Source organism: Grammomys surdaster, unplaced genomic scaffold (assembly GCF_004785775.1).
Source record: "Grammomys surdaster isolate TR1022 unplaced genomic scaffold, NIH_TR_1.0 194, whole genome shotgun sequence".
Classification (NCBI taxonomy): Eukaryota; Metazoa; Chordata; class Mammalia; order Rodentia; family Muridae; genus Grammomys; species Grammomys surdaster.
In genome coordinates, this window is record NW_021604639.1 from 6,374,011 (window position 1) to 6,388,847 (window position 14,837).

The 14,837-nt window shown below is 38.6% G+C and overlaps 1 protein-coding gene across 1 annotated transcript in view; it reads right to left on the reverse strand.

The window, feature by feature from the left end:
* Dip2c (disco interacting protein 2 homolog C) overlaps nucleotides 1-14,837 on the reverse strand; it is a 154,507-nt gene that overhangs the window by 19,813 nt on the left and 119,857 nt on the right. Inside the window, exons 30-31 of the mRNA XM_028769860.1 lie at nucleotides 11,829-11,997; nucleotides 9,296-9,466 (exon numbers count right to left, since the gene is read on the reverse strand). Coding sequence (XP_028625693.1) covers nucleotides 9,296-9,466; nucleotides 11,829-11,997 — 340 coding nt within the window. The remainder of the gene's footprint in view (nucleotides 1-9,295; nucleotides 9,467-11,828; nucleotides 11,998-14,837) is intronic.

Sequence of the window (14,837 nt, forward strand, 5' to 3'; positions counted from 1 at the left end):
CTTCTAACATCTGATTTGATCATCTAAATTCCCAAAGGAACACCTTAGGACTACACTAGTCCTTCACAAAAGCTTGACCCCAGCTATGCATGTATAATAAGAATGAAGAGAGGAATACAACATGTTTTACTAGGGAAAGTTTGGCTGCAAAAGTGGGCTGTCAGGATATGAAGTGTCTCTTGCTCAGAAATTTCCACTACATGCATTCAGAAAGGCTATTTTTAGACCTTAAGATACTGAAGCATAAGCATGACAGCATCTGACAGATTGAGGAGGAAGATACAAGAGATAATTATTTTGTTCCTTTTAATTCTGTTTGTGCCTCTAGTCTCAGATGGTTATTTTTGTCTGTGACATAAGTCAGGGAGGTTCTATGCTTCTCTAAATCAGCTGAGCAGTAAGTACTTTGAGCTTTAATACAGCAGTCCAGACATCTCATGTTGGTATCATAAAGGTCTTCTAAAAATATACTGGGCTGGCTTCTGACCAATGGGCCCTGTTCAGGAAGTATGAAACATTTTACATATAATATGCCAATACAATAAGAAGGTTGAAAAACATGTCAAACACAATAGACTTGTAAGAGGGGTGGAGGAAGTTACACCCTTCAGAATTTACTTAACTGTACCATATTTCTTTGAGAATCTCAATTTTGTATCACAGTGTGTTTAAATATAAGAATAAAAACAATAACAGCTTTCTTGGGTATGGTGGTGTATGCTTTTAATCCTAGTGCAGGGCAGATGCAAGTGGGTACTTTTGAGTTCCAGGCCAGCTAGGGCTACATAGTGAGACCCTGTTTAAAACAAAACAAATCACCACCTTTTAGTTACAACACTTAGGGACAGTCATCACTGGGGTCCCACCACTCTCAGCAGGAAGAGGAGACACAAGCAAGTGAGATGTGGATGTTCTCAGTGACAGTGACCTACAGTGTTCTTTCCATCTTGTTCCATAATTATTCAGTGCAGCTGTGTTACAGAGCAGCAGATGGAGAAAGAGTGTCTGATGAAATGAGCAATGTGAGACTCATAACCATCTGAGGTCAACTAAAAACCAGCAAGGTACAGAACAGAGAAGTGGCGGATGGTGGACAATGGGAGTACACCCAATCAGTCAGGGACAGATGATCACACTCATGGTGACACACCCTCTGAGTGGTGCTACTCTAGGTGGTATCCGAGCCGCACGCCTACAGACCACCTGCCAATCTCTTCAGTACACTTCCAGCTTGTCTCAGTGCTGGAAGCTGGAATAGCAGGAGGTAGGAGGTGGGTGTATGCTGATGTGATGAACAGAAAAGTCCCCTACCTGCTCGGCCAGTGTCCACAGCCTGTGGGGCTACAAGCAGCAAGAGGGTGGGGACAAGAAAGAAGGAGAATATACCAAGCCGACAGACAGGAAGGACACAAATAGGAGAGACACACACAGAACAACACAACAATTAAGAATGGGATGAAGAAAAGGGAAGGATGGGGGTGGGGAAGAATGCAGAAAGCAGGGAACAAAGTAAAAACAAGATCAAAACAATGTCAAATATGGAAACCATTAAAATTAACCACTATACTGTTAAAGATGAAAAGAAAAACTGAAAAGATGTCAACATACCCACAGAGCACAAAAGAGAAATAGAGGATAGGCCATGGCATATAAATTGTCACAGGACCTTTATCAGTAAGGTAGATAGTACATCTCAACAGTGACTTTGGAGTACTTTGAGTTTTCTCCTTCCAATGGCACTTAAAAGTATATATCTTATGGTTCACTTCAAATGGCTCAATTTAATGAATTCATCAAAACAGTTTTTAAAAGATGTGTGTGCATGTGTGTCTGTGCCTCTGAATGTAGGAGGACATAGGTGATCCTCCTGAAGTTACAGGAGGTTTCAAGCTGCCCAACATGGGTGCTGGGAACCAAACAAAGGTCTTCTGCAAGAGCTGTCTATACTCTTAACCTCTGGGCCACCTCTTCAGCTCCTTAAGGAATTTTAAGTTTCTCACAACAGTGAAGAGAAGCCTTTACATTTGCAGTTACAGTATCTCATCCAATCCACAAAATTAGTAAGACAAAAGGATCAAAGGTGCATTTCTGAGGTATGAGGGTATTAAGTGCCAGGATCTTTAATTGGATACTTGTTCACTCTTCTTTACACATTGAGTTTGATATCAGCCTAGGCTACATAAAAGCCTGTCTCAAAAAAAAAAAAAATGTCCAAATTTTTAGGGAGAGTTGGGGTGGGACAGGCAAGTTTCAAAAAAAAAAAAAAATCTAGCTAGTTTCCTGGCCTGTAATCTGCCAGTTTATGCCATTAGATGTCAAGTTGGTAAATAGAATGGGATTCACAGGGACCAGCTAAAGACCATCTTGCATGGTGTTGAAATGTTTTACTAGAACATGGCCTATTTGTTCACACACTATCTAATTTTTGTTTTGAGCTGACCCTTCTGAAAAGACCATAGAAACACTAAGCCTGATTTCCTCACTCTGGCCCAGTGAGTGCTTTCCTTCAGAGGGCAGCATGTGAGCACTCAGGCTGACAAATGATGCAGCTTTGCTGTCCCATTGAACTTAAATGACAAGCTCAGGTTCTGGTTCCTGAGTTCAAAGCACAGTCTGAAAACCAGGAACATTTCTTGACCACACCAAAGAACAAGTCAAATCATGGAGAATACCGGTTCTGTGATCTCAGACTAGAGTCTTAATTATCAAGAACAACATACAGCAGAAGAAACCAGAAAGTTGTAGCTGCCAGTGACTAAGTCCCCAGAGCATGCAAAAATCCCTGACAACACTTTATTTTTACTTCTCTCATCTAAGAACATGGCAGAAGAAAACAAGTGGCTTGAAAGATCAAATTAATTAAATTCTTATTATAGCTAGTTGTTGAGACTTATACTGCCCTCTGAGCACTCCACTTTGTTCTCTGTAATGATCAAGGACTCTTAGTTCTTATCATCGTGATGGCTGTATTTCTTTCTTTGTGGGAGTTTAAAGATTTAAGTTTGACTAGAACGTTTATTGTTGATTTAATTTTATAAAGTTATTTATAAATAAGCTTTTCACTCAAATAAATCACTCATCTTATCCTATGTAATAAAACCGTCAGCATTCACATTTAAGGGTTTTTCCCCCCCTTTAATGAGAAGACATCTGAAGTTTCCTTTGGGAGATGGAAGGGCATTGTTTCCCCTCTCTTCCTTTAATGAAAAAAGGATGCTACTTTTTATGTTACAGAGATAATGCAGAGAGGTTTTTTTTTGCTTTAAATAGCTGTCAAAGCTATGGAAAACTGTTCCCAAGACAGGTTAATAATAAACAATGACACGGTTTAATGATACTGTAGAAAAATGATGTTAAGTTGGGCACAGTGGCACATGAATTTAATCCCAGTATTTTGGAGGCAGAGGTAAGCAGATCTCTGAAAGTTAGAGGCCAGCTGGTCTACATAATGAATTCTAGGAGCCAGAGCTACATAGTGAGACCCTGTCTCGAAAACAAATGTAACAAAAAAATCTAACACTAAAGTCGTAATTGAATATTTCCAATATCTATTTTCATCATAAATTCAACAAATGAAAATTATGTCATTTTAATATCTCAAGATTCTGAGAAATGTCATTCCTAAAGGTGACAAGTGGCTTATTCTTATAGATTTTTAAATTTTTATTCCATAACTCTGTCAATTAGCAAAGTCCACTTAACCTTTCTAGGTCTTTCTCTCATCATAGAAAACAATGACTAAAATTTATCCTTCATTGTGTATGGGAGGATCTAACTAGAAGCTGCCCCAATTTCATTAGGGTTTGATATATTTGTTTAAAATACTCCTCACCCACTTTGTCTGTCTCTGTGTTTTCTTACAGAGCAAAACTTGGGTGTCCATTTTCTCTTGTAAGTACAATCCACTTGATGCAGATTCACACTGTGAGTTCATTTTGGAGGAAATTCAGATATGCTATATGCTTTTTCTATGGGACACTAAACTCTGACCGAGAAAGTACTCATTTAACTGTTGTAACTTCTGTTGAAATGCATATGGCTTATAGTTAGAGGACTCCAGTTTCAGCATTTTTTTGTTCATACTCAGAAGTGACAGCACTGACATATGTGACAGACAGTGTGTTGCCCCAAGAGGGTCATTAGTGAAGCTATTCCCTAGCACAGCTGCTTACAGAAGACATGAGAGGAAGTATAGAGCAAGAAGAGGAAGAGGAAGGAAGGTCCTCACACTCATGGAGTCTGAAAGGTCTTGAAAGGGACCAGGGCTAGGACATAGTCTCTGCCATATGGATGGTGGATGACCCATAGCATATTGCAGATGAAAGTCTCAGCATGCAAAGGTATGATGACTCCATAAAAGAGAAGGAGGTTCAACAGGAGCCTGACCAAGGGTGAAGAGTGATGTGAGGCTGGGCAATGAAAACAGCTGGGTGCCACGGAGGAAGATGTTTGCAAAATAAAAACAAATCCCAAGTTTATTCCTTCTAAAGTTTAATTTTTAGAACTTCATTCATTTACTTATGATTGGTGGGGGGAGGAGAATATTGAATATGTGTACTTGTGTCTAGGTCAGAGGACAACCTGTGGAGGGCTCTTCTTCCACCACATGGTTCCTAAGTAACTCTTGACCATCATTCTTGACAGTAAGCACCTTTATCCACTGAGTCATTCCCATGGCTCCTTTAAACTATAAAAGGGCATGCTATCTGATATGTTTGTGTACTTATATGTGTTTAAACAACTATAGATGGGCTCATGTAGATGAGGTCTTGTTCTTCAGATATCTCACTGGCTTGGAATTTGCCCAGCACACTAGGGTGGCTGGTGGTTGAATCCCTAAGATTCTCCTCTTAGGTGCTGGTATTTCAAGTGTGTTTACCTGACCTGGACTCCTTTATAATGTGGGTTTAAGATTTGAACTCAGGTCCGTTCAATGCAAGCATTTTAAAACTAAGTCATCACCCAAGACCTCTCAAATATGTCTTAAATGGTATCTACCCTTGTCTGTTCAGCACTAGAAAAAAAATTGCACAATTTCATTTTTGAATATTCAAGGCACTGTTGAGGCCTTTTGGTCTGTAATAAAAAAAATTTCCAAATCTATAACATGCATAGAAATCTAAAAGGCCAGGAAACTCCTCTAAAAGTGACATCACTAATTTCACAAAACACTATCCCTAAGGAATAGACATTTAAAGCCTAGACATACATAGATGAGGCTCCCTTTCTAATCTGCTTAAGTATTGTCTCAGAGAGATTAAATCTCCCCTTTGTAGCTAGCTGATTATCCAGAATCTCAGTGTGCTGAAAGGATGTAAAGATGAGGATCAGATATGGAGAAAACCACTAGTAAGAAATAGCCAATGAACTGACAGCTCACATCCCCATTGATGTGTGTGCACTGGTAATGCTGGTCCTCCACAGAGAAGCCTCACCTTCTTTACCACCTTAACCATTTAGGCAGAAGGTGGGAAAAACCTCAAGAATATCTTTTTATGTTTCTGTTTGCACACTGGTCTTCCTCACATCTTCTTTCACACTGTGTTGTGTCCTAGAGAAAATACCATAGGGAGTGATTCGGTTTTCTGCCTTCCAGCCGATGTGTTCATGGCCCTGTTTATTCAGCAGCTCAGTCACAGTTTCATAAAAAGTAAGAGAATGTTATTGTTCCCAGTGATCATCCTTCCCCAAGCTTCTGTAGCCCCCTCCACTGCTATTACGTTTCCACAGGCCATTGTGCTTGTGAATGTGGTATATGCTGCCAACTAGCACCTGTCCAAATACATCTTTGATCACCCACCCTAAAGTACCTGCCTGTGCCCAAGGCACTTCATCCTTTTATCCTCCTCACCAACAAACGATATTCACATTTTGGGGTGTGGGGGGCAGGTAGATCTATGTGTTGATTGTTGATCACACTTACAACTAGGAATATATAGAGGGTAAGAACTTTGCCATGGGTTAGTTTCTACAGTAGAGGTAGGCAAGGGCACAGAATGACCATCTTTCTGAGCTACAGAAGCTTTAATGTGTGTGAGCTATGAGTCACTGCCCCACAGCCTGCTGGGAAGTGATGCCAGAAATAGAGCATTTGTTGAGTCTTTTCAAAAAGATTAAAGAAAAAAAACCTTTTTAAAAATTAGTTTTTTTAAAAAATATAATTATATTCCAAGTTGGTCTCAACACAATACTGGCCAAGAATGGCTTTGATCCCATGCCTATTCTTCTCAAGAGCTGGGTGGCCACCATCGTTGTTTTATGTAGTGCAGTATATAAAGCCTCATTCTATCCAGGGACTACCTCCTCAACTCCACAAAAGTTAATCTTGTAGCATATCTGACCCAAATGACCCTTGGTAAGAGGTTACAAACCCCTAAATAGGACCATTACTCCTATTGCTAACATTAAAGTTCAATTTAATAGCCATACTGGCAAGATTAAGAATAAATAAATAAAAGAATACATTATTGCCTCCCATTATGTAGGTAACATTTGCTCAACATTGTTACGACATATTTATTAGATAACCACTAGGTTCCAGGTGTCTAGGTCAAAGGGATTTCCTCCTATTTCTTGGATCTTACAATGTTTCGCTGTAAACAATTATTTCAAATAAGTAGAATATTTAGATGGAAACCAACAACTAGATGTGTGCATATGCATATACACAGTTAAGACTTGGAGTTGAGATGTTAACTGTATGTTCTTTTGTTCTCTTGGGGAAACATGAACAAATGTCTATTAATCCCAGAGAGGACATCATCAAATGTTCAATGAACTGATTCCAACTTTAGCTTACTATATCAAAGAGTTTATCAGGTGTACTTAAAGGAATGTGGGTGAGGAGTCACTTAACAAGAGAATGGCAGCATCATCACCAGAAAGCCACCCAGCAGGGGCAATGACTTAGGAATGTAACATTCCCAGGAACTTGTAGGCACCTCTGCCCAAGTCTGCCCTCTTCAGTGATTACTTATGCTTATCAAAGCACTCCTGTGGGGGCCCATTTGTCAGCCATCTCAGGGAAAAGATCTACATGCTACTTTCATTCTTTGTAGCTATCTTAAAATATTGTTCATTTAGGGGGGACGGGCATAAACAAAAGACTCACCAGTTAATAAGTTTGTACACTGCATGTCCTTCTATGCAAATTTTCAATTTTGTATACTAACAAACTACAGGACTTTGCCTTCTTTTGTAGTAATTAATGCTAATGAGGAACCCCTTTCCTGCTTCCCCTCCCCCATCTTCTAAACATCACTGTGATCACGAGCCTGACCCCAACCACACGCTCTCTTGCTCATGGTTGCTCTGTTCACATAATGTGCCATCTCAAGCAGGAGGTAGAAGTATTTTATTGTGCAATCACTGCATCCCTGTGAGAGGTGGATTTTTGTGCCTCAAGCTTCTGGTAGAAAGCAAGGCAACCATTTATGATAACCAATACATGGCAATAAGAAAAAAACTGATTTTGTTTCTAAATAAAATTAGATTTTATTCTTTTCTTGGAAAACATTAGCTAATTGGTTAAAAAATATGATCTAAGTACTCCTTGAGACTAACTTCATTACTGCATATCTGAATAAAATAATGAGTTCCATGACCTTTTTACAATGCACACAATATACACAATATACTTTTATCACATACACCCCTTTCACTTCCTCTTGACCCCCCTCTCCTCTTTCTGCTAACTCTTCCCTCCAATTATACCCCATTGTGATTTTATGTTCCCCTTTATTGTAGGGAAAAAACAAATCTAGATTCTACATATGAAAGGAAATACTTAATTGTCATTAATTTGAAACTGGCTTGTTTAATTCAACATATAATCTAGTTTCATGTGTTTATTCATGATATTATTTCAAATGATATTATTTCATTTGAAATAATGATGTTATTTCATTTGTCTTTATGGCTAAAGCACACTCCATCATATGTATACACACACACTCTTCACATTTAGCACATTTTGGTATAGGGAAAAATTTGAAAACTTGAACATTAAAAAAAAAAAAGACAGGATATATTCAGTTCAACTAAGAAAAAAGACTTTCCAACAACAGGAGAAGATTGAACTTGGGCTTTAAAATTTACTTGATATTTTCCATTTTAAAAAACTATACAGTCAATGTGAAAAGAAAGAAGACAGAAACAGGGAACACATACATAGATATGCTTAACAAGCTGTTGGTAGCTACTGTTTGCTTTGATATCCTCAAAGTTAGTCTCCCCCAGCCCGTGTGTGTATGCTCTTGTTTACCCCTTTACATACTGGCTGAGTCTAAACACCTAAAATGGACAAAAGAGAAGCCAATGGAGCTTTCTGAGGTTTACCCAGAAGCAGACTGCAGTGGCTACCCTTGTGAGTATCAATGGCAGGGACAGTGTAGGTAGGGCCTGGAAGCCATTTGCTTTCCTGCAACTGTGAGTCAGCTCAAGGAACTCCTTGTATCTCACCCAGGACTGGTGAGTGCTGGGCAGAGACTTGAAGTGCTCATGTGTTATTTTTAGCAGTCTTAATCTTGTAACTCTGCCCTTCACAGGTTGAGTGTATCAAAAAAGAAAGGAAATAGTAAAGGAAACTAATGAAGAAAAGAAAACCACCAATATTCCCTCTGCTATTGTCACTCAAAGCTTCCTTCAGAGAGCTGCCTCCCTCCCCACTATTTCACAGAAATGTAGTCTTGTTGTTTCTATGTTGCTAGGCAGTAGCAACTTTGAAAATCAGATCAACACAGGAAATTTTTCCTCCAGAAATTACTGTCTACATATATGATTCTCAACCTATGGGTTATGACCCCTTCAAGTGTTGAATGGCATATTCACACCGTCGAATATTAGATATCCTGCATATCAGATATTTATACTATGATTTGTAACTAGCTAAATTACAGATATGAAGTAGCAACAAAATAATTTTATGGTTGGGGTCACCGGAGCATGAGAAATTATTAAAGGATCATAGCATTAGGAAGGTTGAGAACGAGTGAAAAAAGTGGTTTTCTTATGTCTAATTTTGAAATCAGTCTGACAGTCCAGTTTTGGCCAAGAGCTACTCTTGTGCCAAAGTTAAAACATTCCAGGGCACAGTAAGTGATGTGAATAATGGCTAGAAAGGAAGTGTCCAAGTAAAAGCAGAAAAGCAAACAGGTGTGTACCAGTCACATCTGTGCGAATGACCAGAGATTTGTCTAATGTAAGTAAGCACCTGCCATGGAAAAATCCACTGAGTATGTCTATACTGCACACCTGGCACTGAGACTCAGCACTCAATGGTTTCAATGAAACTTACCTGTAAGCAAATTGCCAGGTTCACTCTGCAGCCAAATGAAGTGCTAACAGCCCGTGGGTGAAGGCCCAAGTCCTTAAAGAGCTTTGAGAAAGACTGTGTAAGGGCAATTCGGGGACGCTCTTCTGCCACAACCACACAGGTTCTTACCCGGGACAAGTCCAGTCCTCGTGCCTGTAAAGGACAGGGACACTGCTAAGCCTTCAACATGTTAAGCTGTGTGTAACCTACTCAACCTTTCACTCAGAATACCACAGGCATACTTTTTGCTTCTAGTGCCATTTGTACTCAAAGTGTTTCTATAAAGTATTTGAAGAGGTTAGTGTAACAAAAGCAAAAAAGCCCTAGCCAAGCCAATCAATCAGCTGAACAAACACAAGACAAAACCATATAGACATTCAAACTAGTAAAGATGCCATTGAAAACATGTTTGAAGCAATAGCAAGAATCACAAAGAAAAGGTTGAGGCAAGCACATTCACTGGGGAAAAGCAAGCACTAGTGTGCATTTTTGGAGGGTTAAGACCTGGCAAGAATGGACACATGATGGGGCTAGAGATCTGGTTCAGTGTTTAACTGTGTGCTATTCTTCCAGAGGACTCAAGTTCAGTTCCATCACCCGCATCTCATGGCTCACAGCTGTCATTAATCCCAGTTCCAAGAGAACAAAACTCTTTTTCTGGCCTCCATGGCTACCAGAAAACACAGTGTGTTCAAGTACGCATGTACATGCGCACACACACTTTAAAAATAAAAAGAATGCACATGAGAAATGGGAAATATGTTTAAACAGAAATGCAGAACTAAGGTGCTTAGACAACTTTCTAATGACAATTCTACGTTTACACATGGTGAGACTTGAAAAGTCACAGACCAACGTTCATTATCAAGTGTATGTCCATAATTATTTCTAAGGTTCTGCAACGAATATAGCCAGATGAACTGTACAATGACACACATAGGAGCTGGAATTCAATGAAATGAACAAAAATACTGAATGGTTAAAGTTGCCACACTCAGGCTGGGCTGAGAGAGATGAGATCAGTCAGTTCTGATCTCATTTGTGGCCTCAAGTGAAGGTAACAGCACACTGTAATGGTGGCTTGCATGAAAGTAAGCTGTTGACAAGGTGAATACCCAAACTCGGCTCTAACAAGCAGAGATAACTAAAGAGTCCCTCATGTGCTTTACCACTGGCCACAGTCTCAGACTTCATGATAACTCTGACATTAAAATCTGATGTTTAACTGTAACTGCATACACAACATTGTCTAGGAACAACTAAGCTCTGGATGATACTAATAATGTCACCTGTGACCGTCCAAGAGGCTGAGATACAATAGCAACTCCAATTAGCAATACAAATTTATCTCTGTAATTATTTAAGTGCAGGAATGAGGGTAGAAAGGTTGCTTAATCATCTGAATTTAATTTTTCATCTTTACAAGTGATAGTAGCGTGTCCTGATTCACAGAGCTGTGCCAAGTGTCAACTGAAATGTAAAGGTTATCACTCAATTGTGATAGCTCTGATTATTATGTGCATGCCAACTAAAAAGGCTAATGAAAAAGCCATTTTGTAAAACAATATAGATGGATCTAAGAGATACTCTCTGTAACTCTTCCTTATATAAATTTCAAAAAATGTGTTTATGTAGCTTAACATCATAGTTACATATTTTGTTTTATTGCACTGCGATGAATAGGAAAAAGTTGAAATTATGTGCTAGGTCCTACTTCACTATATGAGTACACACAGAAACATAAATAATCTGCACAGCTAAAGGCAGACACACACATACTGCACATACAAGCACACATAAGATTAGCATGATAGAACACTATCAATCAGGTCTTAGCACTTTTTTTTGGGGGGGGGGGTTTCGAGACAGGGTTTCTCTGTGTAGCCCTGGCTGTCCTGGAACTCACTCTGTAGACCAGGCTGGCCTTGAACTCAGAAATCTGCCTGCCTCTGCCTCCCAAGTGCTGGGATTAAAGGCGTGTGCCACCACTGCCCGGCTAGCATTATTTTTTCCCCTCTTATCATTAACTAATGATTCTTCAACTTACCATGAAAACATGTCTATCAAATTTCCCTAGCTTAAGTGGAAGGAAACACTGTTCTCACTTAATGTAAATCAAAAAGAAAAAAGTAAAAACCCAAATACCATTTACTTAGCTGCAAAATGAATTTTTGCTTCAGTGCAGACCTTCAAATAAGGGCCTTCCAGCAAATGAAAGATGATCACATAAACATTTTCTACTGAAACCAGCTAGGAACAGAGACGATTGAACAATACTGGAGGAATTTAGAACAAACTACTTTAACAATTCTTCATATTAGAGTATCTGACAGTGGGAAAGTATTCATGAGGAAAACCTAAAACCTTATTTTTCCCCTAAATCAATCTGCAAGCAGATTACACATCAGCTCTTTGGAAGGACTATGCTGCCTCACCAATGTATGAATGTCCTCTCTCAAGACCAGAGTGGCCTGGAGTGCTGGTGAGCTTGCAGGCCCAGAGAGGAGATGCTTACCTTGAGGGACTCAGTTTGTGAACCCAGCCCTTTGGTGCAAAGCTCCATCACCGAATAGGAACAGAAGGTATCCCGGACCTTGTACTGACTCACAGCAAGAAGCCACAAGGCAGGATTGGTTTCCAGCTCAGAGGGTGGGATCAGAATGGACTGATGCCCTGAGTATACACTGCAGAGACAAGACAGGCCATCAGGGCTAGAAGCCAGGGCAGATGGGAAAGAGAGAGTAATATTCAACCTGAGAAACAGGAACACTTCAAGCAAGAAATGTTCATATGTAAGATAAATAGAAAATCCAGATATAAAAAGATTAAGACAATCACATAGGAAGAAGATTAGGAGAACACAAGAAGTCAGACACTTGACCTTCTGAGTGTGTCAGTCTATACTGTATTATGTCCAACCACCACATAAAAGGACATGCAGTCATTCTTATTTCTTATCTTTATACTTGAGAGTATACTTAGAAATTTAAGAAAAGCAAATGAGGGACTGGAGAGATGACTCAGAGGTTAAGAGCACTGGCTGCTGTTCCAGAGGTCCTGAGTGCAATTCCCAGCAACCACATGGTGGCTCACAATCATCTGTAATGTGATCTGATCCCCTCTTCTGGCTTGCAGGTATACATGCATATATAGAGCACTCATACATAAAATAAATCAATCTTAAAAAAAATAAAACAATGAACCCACAAACTTATTTAGAACATGATCCTTCACGTAGAGAATCACTGTAGAGGGAACATGGCAAAATAAAATTGTTATCACATCTATTTCTCTTTCTTTCAACATTTCAAAGTTTCAGTTATTTTTGTAAAATGGAAATAGAGCAACCCCTGACCTTTGATATAGTCTTTTCAATGCCGTTAGTAACTTGAGAATAAGATCAGATACATTCAAAGAAAGACAATCAGACTTTAAATTATTGTTATGTTTTAAACTTCTCTATGATTTTATTTGCTCAAATGTTTATAGTCAATATGTCACATTCAGTAAAAGCCCATGTAAATAATTCTAATAGCTCATAGTAGGACATATTTTTACTATTTTGCCATTGGGGAGATATTTATTAAGGATCTTTTTAGTTGTTTGTTTTATTGAGACAAAGTTTTATTTTGTAGTTTAGGCTGGCCTTGAACTTGTGGCAGCTATCCTGTTAGAGCCGGAATAGTGCTAGGCTACAGGTTTGAGTCATCACACTCATCTGCACAGCATTATACACGTACATCTATAAAGCATAAGAGATGTATATACAATTCAAACAACTACCTGCTACAAGTTATCCAATGGAATGTGAGCTTAGTTTAGTCATTGAGAACAAACTTACACTCAGATGCTTTTATCTAGAACCTAAGCTTTTATACTGTTTCCCATGAGCTTCCAAAGCTAACATAAGATGGAAGCTAACATAAGATGGGCTTCCCAACAAATTTTTTTTTCTTTCAAAATATGTCCATATCACTCCCCAATTAACCCTTTAAGAAACATACTTCAGATATGACAGCAAAATGCTTGTCATCTTAGCTCTAGAAATGAATTTAAGGGCTTAACCTATGTCTCATTCTCTCTTCATCAGATCCATGTACATTAAAATTCTAGTCTATATTTAATTAAATGTATGTGTGTACAGGTGCACATGAGTGTTGCAATGCCTGAGGAGGCCAGAGGCACCACATTCTCATAGAATTGAAGTTACAGGCAGTTGTGAACTGGTATAGATGATGGAAAACAAAATTGGGTCCTCTACAAGTGTAGTATATGCTCTTAACTACTGAGCCATTACTCCAACCTGACATACACCTTTTGATGACTGTTATTTCCAGAGCACACCACAGCTAGAATAGATATCCCCTCCTTGCTTGAAAGGTTGAATGATGACCACATTCCAGCCTTTTTCCTAGAAATATGTAGCTTTTCTCATGACGCTTAGGGAGTATGGCATTCCCACCTGGACTGATTTTATTGATACTAGATTTCATTTGTTATCAGGAGGCCTCATTTTCCAGGTGGGCTTGCTGGCACTTCGGTATGAGATTACAGATTCTAACTAGGTATGACTTTGAATTTGAGCCTTACTTGTTAGCTAATGTATTGTCTCCAATTAGAAGCCTCAAGGAAGCACTGAGCAGCAATCAGAGTAAGTGGAAAATTTATCTCGGTTGTATAGATATTTTAAAAACTACCTCAAGCCCAAAGCCAGGATCGCGTACCAGAAAGAGCCTAAGCTCTAACAAGCCTGTACATCCCATAAATCATAATTACCTACCAGAAAATGCTATGTGTCTTTCTATCCTGAGAAGCAAAGGAACACAGTGTTTCTGTTAATATCAAATGCTATTCAGCACATTTCTGATTCAAGGTTCATAATGCTACATTAATTAGATGTTTTTAGGGGCTTTTTATTCAAAATGATTTAAACAGGTACTCATTTACACTAAGGACTTTTTAGTATTTAATAATTTGAGCCTAGTATTTTAGGGAATAAAAACTGAGCTATATAACCTTATAATGCTTTTCCCTCTTAATTCTGACAATCTATCATATCCATAACTCCCCAATTTTAATTTCTGAATTGCTAGCATAAGGATATCCAAATTAAAAAACATTAAATACAAATAACCAACAACTCGATTTCTCAACAATACACACCAGGATTAATGGACTGTTTGATCTAAGCTCTAGCATACAAAAACACTGGGCTTAGAACGTGAATTCAGGGCCATCAATTTGAAGCACGGTTGTATAGATATTTTAAAAACTACCTCAAGCCCAATATATTTTGTTGTATAAAATATCTATACAACAATTTGTTCATTAATGAACATTATACATAGAGTCACTCACCTCTTTAGGTTTCCATAGAAATCAAAAGAAAAATCCCATCTAAATAGCCAACATATTATATATGTATATATAGTACACATATACATATATATACTATAATATATCTCTATCTCTATCTATCTATCTATCTATCTATCTATCTATCTATCTATCTATCTATCTATCT